Source organism: Siphateles boraxobius, unplaced genomic scaffold, assembly GCF_051911475.1.
Source record: "Siphateles boraxobius isolate OS27281-9 unplaced genomic scaffold, OSU_SipBor_1 66, whole genome shotgun sequence".
Classification (NCBI taxonomy): Eukaryota; Metazoa; Chordata; class Actinopteri; order Cypriniformes; family Leuciscidae; genus Siphateles; species Siphateles boraxobius.
In genome coordinates this window covers 1607501-1624272 of record NW_027509193.1, presented here as the reverse complement: position 1 = coordinate 1624272, position 16772 = coordinate 1607501, and the positions used below count along the sequence as shown (strand labels likewise).

Genomic DNA, 16772 nt, shown 5'->3' with positions numbered 1-16772 from the left:
AGACAGTGTAAATATGCTTTCCATTGGGGGTGAATGAATTCTGGTTTCACGTTAGTGTCACACAAACACCGCAGCGTGAACACAGTCTGCTTCGGTCCAGAGACACGATACACAGAGCGGATCATATGCGCGTGTCACCGCAGACCAGAAAACGTATCGAACCCATTGAATTCTGCACAGAAAGCTATTTTAAAGGGATATAGAAGGTATTAGGAGGAGAAACGGTTAGAGATTAGGAGGAAACTGCGGCTTTATCAGCTCTGGCCGAGATGTGATATAAACAAAACGCTATTGGTTATTTTTTTAAAAGGGGAGGAGCTGCTTGATATGCCCCGCGCTGTCTTCCTGTTTCAGTCAATGCCACGCGTTTCAAGGCACTTCAGTGGGTCTTTAAGACAAGATCAATTTTACATATTAAAACCACAAGCCTATAATACAGTAAATTAAAATGTAATACCTAAAGAAACGAATTCCACATCTATGCCCCAAGCTCACAAAGGCTTCAGCCAGGTGTAAATTGGGACATTGTTAGCCACTGCTTTGAAATGAATTCAGGAGTTTCAACCCACCCAGCTGAGAGAGTGTGAATAATTCAGAGCGGGTGTCAGAGAAAGCCTGTTATGGAGAAGGCTATCTATAATGTAATGCAGCTGGGCGTTTCTTCTGTGATCTGTGTGTTGAGTTGTAACGCAGTGGATCTGGATGCGAGATGCACGAGTATCAGCACAGTGAGCGACTGCATGCTATATATGGCAAGGTGATAGAAACCACACCTTCAGTCATAATAAACTGCTTGGAGAAATGCCGTAAAAAGGCTTTGACAACTTTTATCGACCGTCTCGCACCAAGCACTGAAAATGATGTGAATCATCAGAGACCGTAAGTCATAGATATCCCCCCCCACACACATATATATACGTCGGAAATTACATGGCAATATAGCCTATACATTTGTGTTTTGGTTCATAACTCTAGAAACATAAAGGCTGAACAGACCTTTTTTATCAATCACTGTCAAATAACACTAAATTATATGATATAAATTATACGATCGATAAGTTATGACAACATATGTTTTTAGATAAATTGCTTTAAATCATCAAAATAAGTTAGTAATTTACAACTTTTTTTAATACCTTATACAAAATGCAACAAATTTTTTTAAGTCCCCTTGTGATGAAAATCAACCGTTAAATGTGTATATGTGACAAACCATGTGTAAATGTATAAGTCGACACCATTGCTGAGTATTTTCTCCTTAAAACGGCAGTGAACCAAAGACCGTCTCGAAAACACGGTTTGAAATCACTGGTGTTTCTGACCTCACAAACTACCTTGTATCCAATCAGATCAACGTGTGATCGTCAACCAGTGGATCTCTGAGCTGGTGTGAGTGAGTGGAGGCGGGGCTCATTTGCATATTCATAGAACCGCGTATACTAAATGAGGCAAGGGTGTAGAGTTACATTCAAGCTATTTTAAGGCATGAAGACTTTTTTATCAAGGAAAAAATACAAGTAAATGTAACTAAATGTAAATACACTAAATGTGTAATTTTGGTGAGTTTTAAGGGATAAATTATTGACTACTGGGGGACTTTAAGTCAGTTTATGTAATTTAATTTGAAATTACTTAAACATCCAAGTTGATTGTACTTAAAAATTTAAAGGGGTGGTTCAGGATTTTGGACATCGGATCTCTTTTCCAAGTTAGCCTGGGTGTTATTCATCAGTGGAGACAGTTTTCAAAAAATGTCGTCCAGTCCTTCCAGTTGCATAGTTCGCCGGTGCTAGGCTAGCACGAGTCAACGGTATATGCTAGCCTGCCATTAAACACAGTTTTACCCACTCCACAGTACACCAAAAGCAAATAAATTACAACGCCAGACTATCGATGTAAATGTCTGTTGAGAGAATAATGTTAGAAATCAAACTACTCTTGCATCTCAATGATCGCATTACATTTACAGGAACTAGTTTCTCAGTAGCGGCGGAATTTTACTTTGCTCCGGTTAGTAGTACTGCGCCGAAAAGAAAACACAGAACGAAGCGCACTACAGTCGGGACGTCTAGCTAGCTAGTAGTAGCCTTGAACAACGATATTTAAACATTCGATTGTAAATGACGGAATTGGCAACATGGTGATTCGGTGTGCATTTCGAAATTGTAAATACAGCGGCAGGTAAATACACTTGCGTGATTGTCATGTGGACCGGCTCTCACGGTTGCCTAGGTAACTTAATATCACTCCGCCGCTGCTGTAGACTGTGCTAATAAATACAGGGAACAAAGTACAACTATTGCAATGCGATGAAAGGGTAGTTTGATTTCCAACATTATTCTCTCAACAGACATTTACATCGATAGTCTGGCGTTATAATTTGTTTGCTCTTGGTGTACTGTGGAGTGGGTAAAACAGTGCTTAATGGCAGGCTAGCATATACCGTTGACTCGCGCTAGCCTCGCACCAGCGAACTATGCAACTGGAAGGACTGGATGAAAATTTTTTAAAACTGTCTCCACTGATAAATAACACCCAGGCTAACTTGGAAATGAGGTCCGATGTCCAAAATCCTGAACCACCCCTTTAAGGCAGCAACTTTTTTTATAGTGTTTTTTTTTTTCTTCTTTTCTACTTTTTGTGTAATTTATCTGCTTAAAGGCGGCATGAAATGGAAGTCTTTTTTTTCTATAGTGACTGTATATATGAGTGAAACGGCTTCTTGAACAAGAACCGAAGTTGGGCGGGACTTGAGTTTGTCCACGTAGATTTGATTGGATGGTTGTGGTTTGCTATTGGCTGATCTCATGTGAGTGACAGGTTGCCCCGCCCTCTCGCCAGAAAACGCATCATCAGAGAAGAAATGAGAGGAGCTGCAAGAGGGAGAAGAGTTTATTTTGATTAAAGATTAAGATGCACATGAATTAAACAATTATGATGTGCACAGATAAATCACTTAGCCTATAATAAATACTGTAATATTCCATAAAAAATTGTATTTGTCATTTTGATTTAAAGGTGACTGAGACACTCAGAGCATGAGAGAAATCCACTACATACAGCCTTGAATAACTACTTTTTCCTACGTTTTCACACTTTATCTACTTAAATTATGGGTGGCACTTCAGGAAAATTGTGTCATTGGTGTATAACAAGAATATCTGTGATAAGAGCTGTTTTCAATCAACTGTACCACCTGATTATCTTATTTTTCTCTTAACACGGAACAGATAACAGATGCTGCACTTTTAGACTAATATCTGAAGGATCATGTGACACTGAAGACTGATGGAGTAATGATGCTGAAAATTCAGCTTTGATCTCACAGGAATAAATTACATTTCACAATACAGTATAAGAAATCTGACATTTCAAATTGTAATAATGTTTCACAATATTACTGTTTTTACTGTATTTTATATCAAACATATGCAGCCTTGGTGAGTATAAGAGTCTACTTTCAAAAACAAATAATTATTCCAAACTTATATTGCCAGTCGATATATTTTTAAACTAGGGTTTAAAAATATGATTCACCCTTTTTTTGGATTAAATACTACACATATTACATCTTGTATGGTTCTTGTAGTATTTTTGGTCTGTTTTGAAGTTTGACGGATGTAAACTCATCACTGTCTGTCTCTGTTGTGTCTTCACGCCGCTAGAGAAACATGTTTGTACAACTTTTTTATCTCCATAATCTTGACGTGTTTTTGGGGCCTTGAACTGCACTTTCCCTCGTCTCCTGATTCATTTGTTTTCACAGGAGCTTTATGCTCATCTCTATCTGTGAATGACTGATCAAAGTGAAACTGAACACTTCTTTTTACTTTACACAGGTATAGGATAGTAAATAATAGGTTTATTTTTTAATAATTCAGACATCATATTAATTAATAGGCGGTTAATATTATATTAATATTGTTAAAAACTGTAAAACTGTAAAAAACAGAAAAGGGAAATATGATGGATATAAGTAAATAAGTATGTTATGAAATAATGAATCGTTGCAGTAGAATGACACGTGACTCATTTGTGACTAGCTTTATGCTCGCGCCCTCTAGTGGTTAAAGTCAAGCTGAAAATGTCTGATAGTCCTACTACAAAACAACACATTTCTTTTAAAAAAAAAAAGCAAGTTGAAGAGTACAGATTGGTAGCATTTGACAATGATACTGATTACATGAAGTTAAATGTAGACTAATATGTCAATGAAGAATAGCAGTTTGACAGCTTTTCTTTTTAGGCTCAAAAAAGATTGATTCAAGCAGGCTCATTATCATTAACTAAAACCAGAATTGAAAATAAAACCATTAAAAAATATATTTCTTGAAATTAAGTAGCTACCTGAAAAAAAAAACTTTTTTCTTTTTAGATTGCCTTGTTGCCAAAGCAATATGTTACATAAAAAAAATTATACATACTAAAAATGTATGTCTTTTATAATGATCCTAAATTATTAATAATATTTTATCAATAATACTAAAATAACACTGATTTTTGTTCAAACATTTGATATCATAAATTGGTCATTTTGATAATCATTTCGATGCCACCAATATCAAGACTTTTTTACATTTAATCATTGACATGATATCTAACATTAACAGATGATGAACAGCTTTTATTAACTAACATTAACAAAGATGAACAAAAACAGTAACAAATGTATTGCTCATTATTAGTTCATGAAATACATTAACTAATGTTAACCAATGAAACCATATTGTAAAGTCTTACCAAAGTCTTAACAATTAAATTTTCACTAGTTAAAATGCTAATTCTTAATATCAACAATGACATCATCCATCACAGAAATCAAGTTACTGTGGTAAAACCATCGTTAATTTGGTAGATTATGGTTTTACAACAAAAATCATAGTTGAATCATGGTTAGTATGGTTAAACCATTTTTGTAGTTATGGTTTAGCCTAACTACAAATTACTGTGGTAAAACCACGGTTCATTTGTAGTTTACTATCATGGTTATACTAAAAACATTATACAATGGTTTTACTACACAAAATCATAGTTGAATCACAGTTACTGTGGTAAAACTATGGTTAATTTGGTAGATTACTGTGGTTTTACTACAAAAAGCACTGTTGAATCACGGTTACTGTGGTAAAACTATGGTTAATTTGGTAGATTACTGTGGTTTTACTACAAAAATCACTGTTGAATCATGGTTACTGTGGTAAAACTATGGTTAATTTGGTAGATTACTGTGGTTTTACTACAAAATCACTGTTGAATCATGGTTACTATGGTAAAACCATTTTTGTAGTTATGGTTTAGCCTAACTACAAATTAGTGTAGTAAAACCATGGTTCATTTGTAGTTTACTATCATGGTTATACTAAAAACATTTTACAATGGTTTTACTACAAAAAAATCATAGTTGAATCACGGTTACTGTGGTAAAACTATGGTTAATTTGTAGATTACTGTGGTTTTACTACAAAAAGCACTGTTGAATCACGGTTACTGTGGTAAAACTATGGTTAATTTGGTAGATTACTGTGCTTTTACTACAAAAAGCACTGTTGAATCACGGTTACTGTGGTAAAACTATGGTTAATTTGGTAGATTACTGTGCTTTTACTACAAAAAGCACTGTTGAATCACGGTTACTGTGGTAAAACTATGGTTAATTTGTAGATTACTGTGGTTTTACTACAAAAAGCACTGTTGAATCACGGTTACTGTGGTAAAACTATGGTTAATTTGTAGATTACTGTGGTTTTACTACAAAAAGCACTGTTGAATCACGGTTACTGTGGTAAAACTATGGTTAATTTGGTAGATTACTGTGCTTTTACTACAAAAAGCACTGTTGAATCACGGTTACTGTGGTAAAACTATGGTTAATTTGGTAGATTACTGTGCTTTTACTACAAAAAGCACTGTTGAATCACGGTTACTGTGGTAAAACTATGGTTAATTTGGTAGATTACAGTGGTTTTACTACAAAATCACTGTTGAATCATGGTTACTATGGTAAAACCATTTTTGTAGTTATGGTTTAGCCTAACTACAAATTAGTGTAGTAAAACCATGGTTCATTTGTAGTTTACTATCATGGTTATACTAAAAACATTTTACAATGGTTTTACTACAAAAAAATCATAGTTGAATCACGGTTACCGTGGTAAAACTATGGTTAATTTGGTAGATTACTGTGGTTTTACTACAAAAAGCACTGTTGAATCACGGTTACTGTGGTAAAACTATGGTTAATTTGGTAGATTACTGTGGTTTTACTACAAAAAGCACTGTTGAATCACGGTTACTGTGGTAAAACTATGGTTAATTTGGTAGATTACTGTGCTTTTACTACAAAAAGCACTGTTGAATCACGGTTACTGTGGTAAAACTATGGTTAATTTGGTAGATTACTGTGCTTTTACTACAAAAAGCACTGTTGAATCACGGTTACTGTGGTAAAACTATGGTTAATTTGGTAGATTACAGTGGTTTTACTACAAAATCACTGTTGAATCATGGTTACTATGGTAAAACCATTTTTGTAGTTATGGTTTAGCCTAACTACAAATTAGTGTAGTAAAACCATGGTTCATTTGTAGTTTACTATCATGGTTATACTAAAAACATTTTACAATGGTTTTACTACAAAAAAATCATAGTTGAATCACGGTTACCGTGGTAAAACTATGGTTAATTTGGTAGATTACTGTGGTTTTACTACAAAAAGCACTGTTGAATCACGGTTACTGTGGTAAAACTATGGTTAATTTGGTAGATTACTGTGGTTTTACTACAAAAAGCACTGTTGAATCACGGTTACTGTGGTAAAACTACACTCTAAAAAATGCTGGGTTGTTTTCACACAATTTTGAGTCAAATATGGACAAACCCAAACGTTGGGTTAAAAATTGCATTTAAAAATGTAACCCAGCCATTGGGTTTGTCCATATTTGACCCAAAGTTGGGTTGAAACAACCCAATATTTTTTAAAGTGATGGTTAATTTGGTAGATTACTGTGGTTTTACTACAAAAATCACTGTTGAATCATGGTTACTGTGGTAAAACCATGGTTCATTTTCATTAATATCGTCAGGATGATTCAGTTATATTAAATTATTGTTTTTTGGACTCGAATAAAACTTTTCATTTGATGTTACCACATGAAAGGTTACATTACTTTTCTTATGGTTATATGTTTCAGCACTGCTTGTGAATTATGAGTTTGGTCTGATGTCCAAAGCTCGAATTGCTTCTTTTTCTCTCATCCAGAGCCCGTCTGATTGGCGTTTGTCACATCACATGTGAAGCAGAAGTGCTTAAAGAAGGACGAGCTCAAGAGATGCTGAAGCTTTTATTGCTATGGTTGCTTTTGTAGAGTTTCTTTAGCGGGAAGCCACTCAGCCAAACTAACAGAAGAGCGCTCAAGAGGACAATCCCTCTTGTATCTTTTTTATCCTCCATTTAGTCCCTCTATGTTACCAACAAAAAGTGCATTCCTTCAAAAACAACCCCTTTAGATGCACTCAAACTCTTAACACTTATCGCCTTAAATCTGTCCTCAGAGCAAGTCGAGTTTGAGCCTCATCCCTTTAACTGTCAGTTTCGTTCATTTAAACACATCAATGACTGTATTATGTGGCATTTGTGTGGAAACAATGCTAATACGTGTTACATGGTGCTGTTGAATGCAGTCTGACACCTGAACTGTTGTCGAGAGGCTGCAGACTGTCCCGCTCCCATTAACAGGCATTGTATTGAGAGTAAAGAGACAGTTCCTGAAGCCCTTTCCTCTCTTGCCTTAGTGCCAGTCACGCGTGAAATCACTCTAAACGCATTCCTTATTGTTTGACCCCCGACATGTTTGTTTTTGGTCTGATCTGATTGTTCAAGACAATTTTAGACCTGTTCTTTCTCTTCAAGTAAAGAAACAGGTGGCTTGTGACACATCAGTACCAATTTCTACAAGTCAAAATTACAGATATCAAGAATAATAGCTTTTACTGTGCATTTGCAGTAATTACAAAATTAACCATCTTTTTTCCACAGTAACCATGGTTCAATAATGATTTTTTTTGTAAAACCATAAAAAACTACAAAATTAACCATGGTTTTACCACAGTAACCATGGTTCAAAAATGATTTTCATAGTAAAACCACGGTGAACTACAAAATTAACAATGGTTTTACCACAGTAGGCCTAACCATGATTCAACAATGTTTTTTTGTTTTTAGTAAAAACTAGTAAACAACAAAAATAACCATGGTTTACTACAGCATTTGCAGTAAAACCATAATAAACTACAAAATGAACCATGGTAATTACAAAAATGGTTTTACAGTAATTACTACAGTTTTAGTAATGGTTAAGGGTCAGGATGGCCAAAGCCATTTTAATTTGTCAGATGAAGTAGAAATAACTATTTTTTAAATTGGTTATCAAAAAGGACATACAAAAAAAAAAACATTACAAAAATAATTTACACCAAAAATCATTCAACTCGTTGAGTTCAAAAATACACAGGTGACAATACTGCGCATTTCACTTTGTTTTCGTTTGCAATTTTTATTTATTACATACAATAAATGATACAATGTCATTTTACACAACATAATGATGTGTTTTTCTCGTTTGTAAAGTATCCTTTCCGTCGCTCTTTCTCTCGAAGCGAACGTGTGTAACGTTCACAAACCTGTCCTGTGCGCTCGCGATTATGAGCCCAGTCACCATAACAACCAGCCGACCAATAGAAGAACGGGAAGCTGTTTACAGGGGGGTGCGCCGTTGCTAGGGTGACCGGACAAACGTCCTGCAGCAGCAGGTATTAAACTGGCCCCGGAGCTCCTGCTACCCCGGAGACCTTGAGCTGAGACGCGCAGAGAGGCACATTCTCCAGCAGCTGCACCTCTGGAAGTCACACACACACTTAATCGGATACACTTCTCCTTTCTTGAGTTATTGGATGTTATTTCCCTGCCACTCAAGGCTCCTATCAGTAAAGACAGGTGAGTTGATGCAAGGTTTTCTTCATCGAAAACGTGAGACATGACGTATTATCATCTAAAAAAAAGTATTTTAAATGTGTCCGTTTTACAGTGTAATTATACATTTAAGTACTGAGTAATAATTATTAACTACGTATGCACTAGGGTTAGGAATAGGGGTCGTTCAGGGTTATTTGGATGTAATTATGCATAATTTATAGTTATTATTAGTAACTACATGTAACATGTGAAACAAAGAAAACTGTAAAATAAAGTGTTACCAAATGTGTTTATAAGTATTAGTGAAGATTATGTGCGTGATTAAATTACAAAATGTAAAAAATTATCTGGTAAGTATTAATATGATATCTAAAACTAAAAAATAAATAAAAAATTGCTAAAAAGGGTAGCAATACTAGTTTATTGAGTTTTGTTAAACTAAACACATTGGTTACACTTTACCTTGTTACAGTGCAACTATACATTTAAGTACTGAGGAATATTAATTAACAACATGTACTTACTAGGGTTAGTTGCATGTTATTTCTGTTAAGTAACACTTTATTTTACATTGTTACAGTACATGTAGTTACTAAAGTATTAACTATGAATTATGCATAATTACATGCAACTAACCCTAAACCAAACCCTAATCCTAGCCCTATAGTAACTAGGCTATCTAGTTACTTGATATTACTCAGTACTTAAATGTATAATTACAGTGCAACAAAGACACCTTCAAATAAAGTGTAACCTTGTTGCTTTTGAAGGTACTTGAAGGTACCAATTGTTGTTATTACTAGAATAGTAAGTACATGTAACATGGACGCTGTACCAACATCTTTGAATATCGAAGGCAAAACATAATATTTTGTGAGCGTCCTAATGCACCTGCCATGCTGAGGAATGTTAGAGGTTTGGGATCTGCTCTATTGTGTATCCAGTTATGAGATGTCGTAAAGAGTGACCTGTGAAGTTTCCGGAAAGTTCTATGACCTCTATAAGCCGGAGAATCCAAATAAAGCAACACCATGGTAATCTACAAAATTATCCATGGTTTTACCACAGTAACCATGGTTCAACTATCATTTCTTAAGTACAATTTATAGTAAAAAACAAATTTAAATGTTTTCTGTAGTAAAACCATGGTAATCTACAAAATTATCCATGGTTTTACCACAGTAACCATGATTCATCTATGATTTTTATAGTAAAACCATAGTAAGTACAAAAGTAACCATGGTTTTACCACAGTAGGCATGGTTTAAATATGATTTCGCTGTAAAACCATAGTAACTAGCCATGGTTTTAACACAATAACCATGGTTTACCCATGATTTTTGCAGTGAAACCATAGTAATTACAAAACCATGGTTTTACTACAGTCATTGTTAATTTTTATAAGGGTTAGGATGGCCAAAGTAATTTGAACTGTCAGAGTATTACTTTAGTAACTACATGTAACACATGTAACAATGTAAAATAAAGTGTTACTTAATAGCAATAACATGCAACTAAACCTAACCCTATAGTAAGTACATGTTGTTAAACCAATAATACTCCGTACTTAAATGTATAATCACTCTATAAGCCGGAGAACCCAAATAAAGCTTCCACAGTTTCCTGATAATGAAAACAAGCAGTTGGTCTAATCTTCATTGTGTCCTCAGGATTTGGCTGGGAAAGGAGCATGCTGTCCATGAGTTACACGGACGACCCCTGGCCCGAGGGTTCGGTGGGGCTGGAGGAGGAGGTGGTCACAGCCGCTGCTCAGGCCGAGTGCTTGGACCGCGGTTCAGTCGAGTGCAACGACGCCGAAATCCTGGACGACAGCCTGACCAGCCTCCAGTGGCTCCAGGAGTTCTCCATCCTCAACGCCAGCTCGTCCCAGTCCTCCCACCAGCACAGCCACTTCTTCGGGAGCCGAGTGGGCTCGGATGCGCCCACGTCTCCTTTAGCGGGAGACCCGGCGTCCATGGGCATGCCTCTGACTCCTGGCAAACCCACGGCGGCTTCTTTCTACAGGGTGCCGTCCTTGTCGGCTCTGCCCAGCCTGGTGGCCCATGGACACTGTCCAGATGAAGTCGATTATAAAACCAACCCTCACATCAAGCCTCCGTACTCATACGCAACTCTCATCTGCATGGCCATGCAGGCTAGTAAAAAAACCAAAATCACCCTCTCGTGCATCTACAAATGGATCACGGACAACTTCTGCTACTTCCGCCACGCTGACCCCACTTGGCAGGTGAGACGCAATATATAGGCAAACATCACAGCTGTTTCGCTGTTATAAAAAAAGCATTAATTTAAACTCTGGTGCTCTTCGCGTGTTGCGTGTCAAAAATGAGCAAATTTTTCATTTCAATTAAATTAATGTACTATATTTTAGTTCGATAATGTTTTTTTTATTTCGTATTTTGTATTTTTTAGGGGATTTTATGGCACTAAATTATATTTATGCTGTATTTATAATCCATTTATTCACTTTTTGAGCATAAACCTGAACAATTAATTTCCAACTTAAACTGTCGTAAATCTGACAGACAGACTTAAGTTTGATCTCTTTTCAAAGACGACGCTTGGCAGATTATTGCTGATGTAAAAAAAAGTGTTAAAAAGTGAACTTAAAAAAAGTTTGAGAATTTTACGTTTATTGTAATGAAAAATGGTACAAAAATACTTTAGATTTAAAATTTTTACATGAAATATATATTTTCAAAAACATTTTTTAATCTAAAACGGTGAGAAAATCAAAGCCATAAATATAAACGAGTTGTGTTCCAAATTTGAGGTTGAAATCTAAAAAAATTAGCTTTCAGTCAGATTTTGTTTAGGCCGCAGTACCAAACGCTTCCACTAGATGAAATTCGTCTCCCATTCATTTCCAATGCCGTCATTTTTGACCGCGAGGATCACAAGTGTGACTTTTTTTTTTCAGGACCATTTAACCTGTTCGAATCATGTCCATGTTTTTTCGTTTTTTTGTTCACATAGACCACTTTACCAAGTTTCGTACTATTCCGATGGAAAAAAATAAATTAAAAAAAATATGTAAAATTTTTGACCGAAGAGCACCAGAGGGTGGATGCACCTAATAGATGGTTAACCCTGAGACCGGGATCATTTGCATAGCTGGCAAATGCCAAAGAGGGGTGTTTTGCTATTGTTTGAGCGGACTGAAGCGAGAGAAAGGCTTCTTAGCACCTGCTGAAGTAGGTTGTGTATTGGAGAGAGACCGACAGAAACCTTTCAGAAGGCTGTTGATTAGAGGCTCTATATTTTGAGAGCTTTTGATGATAGTTGTACACTGCTAATGAAGTGCCCTCAGATGTAAGAATAGCAGCTAAAGTGTAATCCTAGCTGTCTACCGAAAGGTGTCGTGCAAAAAAATATATATTTGTCCCCTTTTGACACGTGTTCATGAGGCAAGGAGGAAGAATGAGCTCATTAGTTGGATATTTACAAAAAAAAAAGCGAAAAAAAAAGCAGGGGATTTCTAAAAAGATTTAGTTTAGGTAAATTATTAATTAACCCCTTAGCCATAACCTCCTTTTCTCTGAAGAAAACGCAGACATTCGCTCAGTTTTTAGATATTTTAACTCAAAGCAATGGTTAACCAGGGTTAAGAAGTCAGTGCTTCATTTAGGCTAAGCTTAATTAGCTTGTGGTGGCTGCCGTGCCCGACACATTGACATTGGACATTTGTGGCTATTAGTCCATCTTTATTAGCTTTGCAGTCTCTTGCATACTACTGCAAATTAACAAAATTATCATTTAGCATGTGCATGTATTGCAAATATACAGTCTTCCTCTTCTAGGAAATGGTCCACAAAAATCAATGATGCATTTTGTACTCATTTGCATAATGCATAGCTAAATCTATTTGTCCAATTAACTTCTGTTCTGAATGAGAATGTCCCTCACTATATACTACCTACTTAGCAAGTAGGAAATGAGGTAACACTTTACAATAAGGTTTAATTTGTTAACATAGTTTATGTATTGGGTATTAAGAAAAAACATTTTTTACAGAATTTATTACTTTCATTATTGTTCATTTATGAACATACGGTTGTTCACTGCACCGCTCACACAGGAGTCACTTTCAACTCTGTTGGTGAACGTGGCAATTGTGAATGAAAAACTTAAACCAGATGTGAAATCTGCTAGGGGAATTGTTTCGCCCCTACCAAAATTCACAGGCATGCAAATTTCTATTGAAATGGCTAGATTTTTCCTGCCAAATTTTGTTGCGTAACTGTAAATGTAAATGCACCTTTAATACATCCTTATTGAACTTTTTGTATGTTAAAAATGCTCAAACATTAAAAATGTATTCGTATTTGTAGACATTAGCATTGATCTAGACTGATAAATGATGTAAAAGTATTGTTCATTTTATATGATACACTGTAAAAACAATTTAATAAAACAAAGATTACTGAAGGATGTTTTACAAGGAAATACGTGGCTACTTCTTTAAAATGTAATAATTAATTAAATGTGTTAATGCCCGTTTACGTCAAGGACGATTACTTTAACAATAGTTGAGATTTGAGTCAAAATTTTGTCATGCTTACGAACTTTAAAAACAATGACTGCCAATCAGAATCCATCCTTGAAGAGCTTGAGTATTTAAAGCGACAGACGACAAAACTGCAGCACACACTTATAACAGAAACAGAACATTCTCGTCCGTCGGTTTGGATACTAATATAGTCACCATTATAGTTATCCTTCTTGGTGTGAACTGGCCTTAAGTTGCCGTTTCTTTGTAATTTGTAAAATATAGTAGCAATTTCTGATACCATTACTCAGTGTACTTAAAGCATTAAGTAAAATTAACAAATTAAACCTTCTTGTAAAGTGTTACATGTCATCATGGGTAATGGATGGGAAAACTAAAGCCTAAATTTAAGGATTAGTTCACCCCAAAATGAAATTTCTGTCATTAATTACTCAACCTCATGTCGTTCCAAACCCATAAGACCTTTGTTCATCTTCGGTACACAAATGAAGATGTGTTTGATTAAATCCGAGAGGTTTCTGAACCCGCCATAGGCAGCAAATTCAACTTTCAAGGCCCAGAAAGGTAGTAAAGACATCATTAAAATAGTCCATGTGACTACAGTGGTTCAAGTTTAATGTTATGAAGCGACGAGAATACTTTTTGTGCACAAAACCTGCAGTCCAAAATTACTTTATTCAACAATCTCTTCTCTTCCATGTCATTTTCCTACGCTGTTGACGTAGTAAACACAGTGTAGCGCTTCCCGTTTCTATGTCAGAATGCGTGGTTTCTCTCGTGGATTTCAGATGACCAGCGTCGGCCAATGGTGAGGCGGTGTCCTGAAGTATAGACTGGAAGCGCTGCACTGTTCACACTACTTCAACAGCATAGTAGAATGACGTGGAAGAGAAGAGATTGTTACATAAAGTCGTTATTTTTTTGGGGGGGTGGGGGGGTTTCACACAAAAAGTAGCCTATTTAAAGTTGCAATATTGTTGCTGCTTATGTGGGGTCAGAAACCTCTCAGATTTCATCAAAAATATCTTAATTTGAGTCCCGAAGATGAACGAAGGTCTTGCGGGTTTGGAACAACATGAGGGTGAGTAATTAATGGCAGAAATTTCATTTTTAGATTAACTAACCCTTTATTTTAACGCCTAAAATCAGACAAGCACTATGATATATATATCGAGAAATACGTCCACACAAGAAATACAAGGTATTTCACAAGGTCTTTAATGTTTGACTTCCACGTGTTTAAGTGCATCATCTCAACACACAGGTGAACTATACATTACTAATTGAACTAGAGATTAATACATTTTCTCACTCATCATTGCAGAATTCCATCCGCCACAATCTGTCTTTGAACAAATGCTTTATAAAAGTCCCGAGACAAAAGGATGAGCCAGGCAAAGGTGGGTTCTGGAAGATTGACCCCCAGTACGCAGAGCGCCTCCTCAGCGGGGCCTACAAGAAGCGCAGGATGCCTCCTGTGCAAATCAACCCGGCTCTCCAGAACCGCCTCAGGATGAACTCCCACACCGGACAAGCTGTAGCCACCACTGGAATGGCTAGGAGCCTTTGCGTGAGTCCTGAGTCCCAGCAGCTACTGGAAGAGTTCGAGGAAGCCACGGGAGCGGATCAGAACTGGGACCCTCGTTTGACTGAAGCCACCATGTTGAGTTGTTGGGTTTCAGGGAAGGGTGGAAAGAGGAAACAAGCGTACAGCCACAGGATTGGTGGGAGCAAAGCTCCTCGACGCTCAAGCTCCCCGCTTCTGGCCATGGATGAGCAGGAGGACTTAAGCTCCCTAAAGGGCAACTTTGACTGGGACGCCCTCCTGGACTCCGCCCTGAATGGAGAACTGAGCTTGAACGAAGGGGGTCCGTTGAGCCCCATTCCACGAGACGAGGACTTGATGGTTAGGGGTACCCATATCAGCCCCCTCGAAGCAGCTCCTGGAGGGGTCGTTGAGAGCCACGTGTTGATGGAAACCCAGAGGAGCAGCGAAGTAGACTTTGATGAGGAAACTTTCCTGGCCACGGCGTTCCTGCAGAGTCCCTGGTCGGAGGTGGATGAGGGCAACCGTCAGGATTTCCTCTGTAGCTCAACGGTCAGCATCGATCAACTCTTTGACCTGGGAGACTCTCTCGGAGGGGACTTAAGCAGTAAGATCGAGTCCCTCCTTTGAAGAGACTGTTGAGTTACATTCGGTCCTTTGGAGACACAAACAAGTCAGCGAACAAAGAGGGTTTGGACTGTTTAGACCCCAAAGATTTCATTCTGGATTCCGTGAACTCCACGCGAAGATGTATTTTTAAAAAGCGTATCTATTTCTAATACTGATTTTTATGATTGTTTTTTTTTTGTTTTGTTGTATTTGACATGTTATCTACCTGCATTAAAGTTAATCTAATCAAGTTCCTTAGCGAGTCCTCAAAATCATGCATCGTGTGGATTCGGTGACTGAACGCCAACCATGAACGGACAGCACTGGAAGTTAGAGATGCGCAAGGTTGTTGTTTACAAAAGAAAGAGTTTAATTTAAGAAATGAACAGTTATACATACAGCGTCATATTCAAACTAATTCTGTAAGATGTACAAAATCAAATGCGCAACTGAAAATATGACATGCCTTGTGACTGCAAACGATGTGCTTTCAGTGAGTTTAATGCTGTTTAGAGCAGTCGTTCTCAGGAAGTCCCCATGCAGGGATACACATTTTTGGATGTCCCACCTGATTTAAATCATCATCATCCTCACCATCTCTCTGGCAGAGACTGCAAGATCTGAACTGGATGTGTGTCAGATCACTGACCACTGGTTTATAAACTTTCGGCCGAAATGGAATTATTTAGTTTTATAGTCAACAAATGAGCTGTTTTAGTGCTGAATGGCTGATATGAAACTGTATTCTGAATGGGAATGGGATTTCATGAATGGGATTTAGGGGTTCCTGCCCATGTTGGATTATTTGGTAGGTAAAACGTATGTGCCAAACGCTCTCTTTTGCAACTGAATTCTAGCTCTGTAGTCTACAGTACATGCACAATTAACCACTTTCATGCACATATTGTGTTTAAGAGTGTTACGCTGACATCATACAAATAATATTTTACACCAAGACTACTTTTATCTTCTTATTTAGATTGTTAGTACTAAGTAAATTTGAATGGGATGAGTTAATCGCTTGGGAAGACATGTCATTAAAGCAAATAATAAAAAGGCTCTCATATACCAAACCTTTTTTTTTGTGGGTTTGTTTGTATCAGTACAATTATTTC

General features: G+C 36.8%; 1 protein-coding gene and 1 long non-coding RNA gene across 2 annotated transcripts in view; both read left to right on the top strand.

Moving 5' to 3' along the window:
• The window catches only part of LOC143721338 (uncharacterized), a 135603-nt gene that overhangs the window by 12267 nt on the left and 106564 nt on the right, over positions 1-16772 (top strand). The window lies entirely within an intron of this gene.
• foxj1a (forkhead box J1a) lies at positions 8758-16730 on the top strand. The gene is made up of 3 exons (XM_077213789.1): positions 8758-8992; positions 10642-11219; positions 14827-16730. Exons 1-3 carry the CDS (start codon positions 8950-8952, stop codon positions 15676-15678), a joined length of 1473 nt encoding a protein of 490 aa, XP_077069904.1. The 5' UTR covers positions 8758-8949; the 3' UTR covers positions 15679-16730.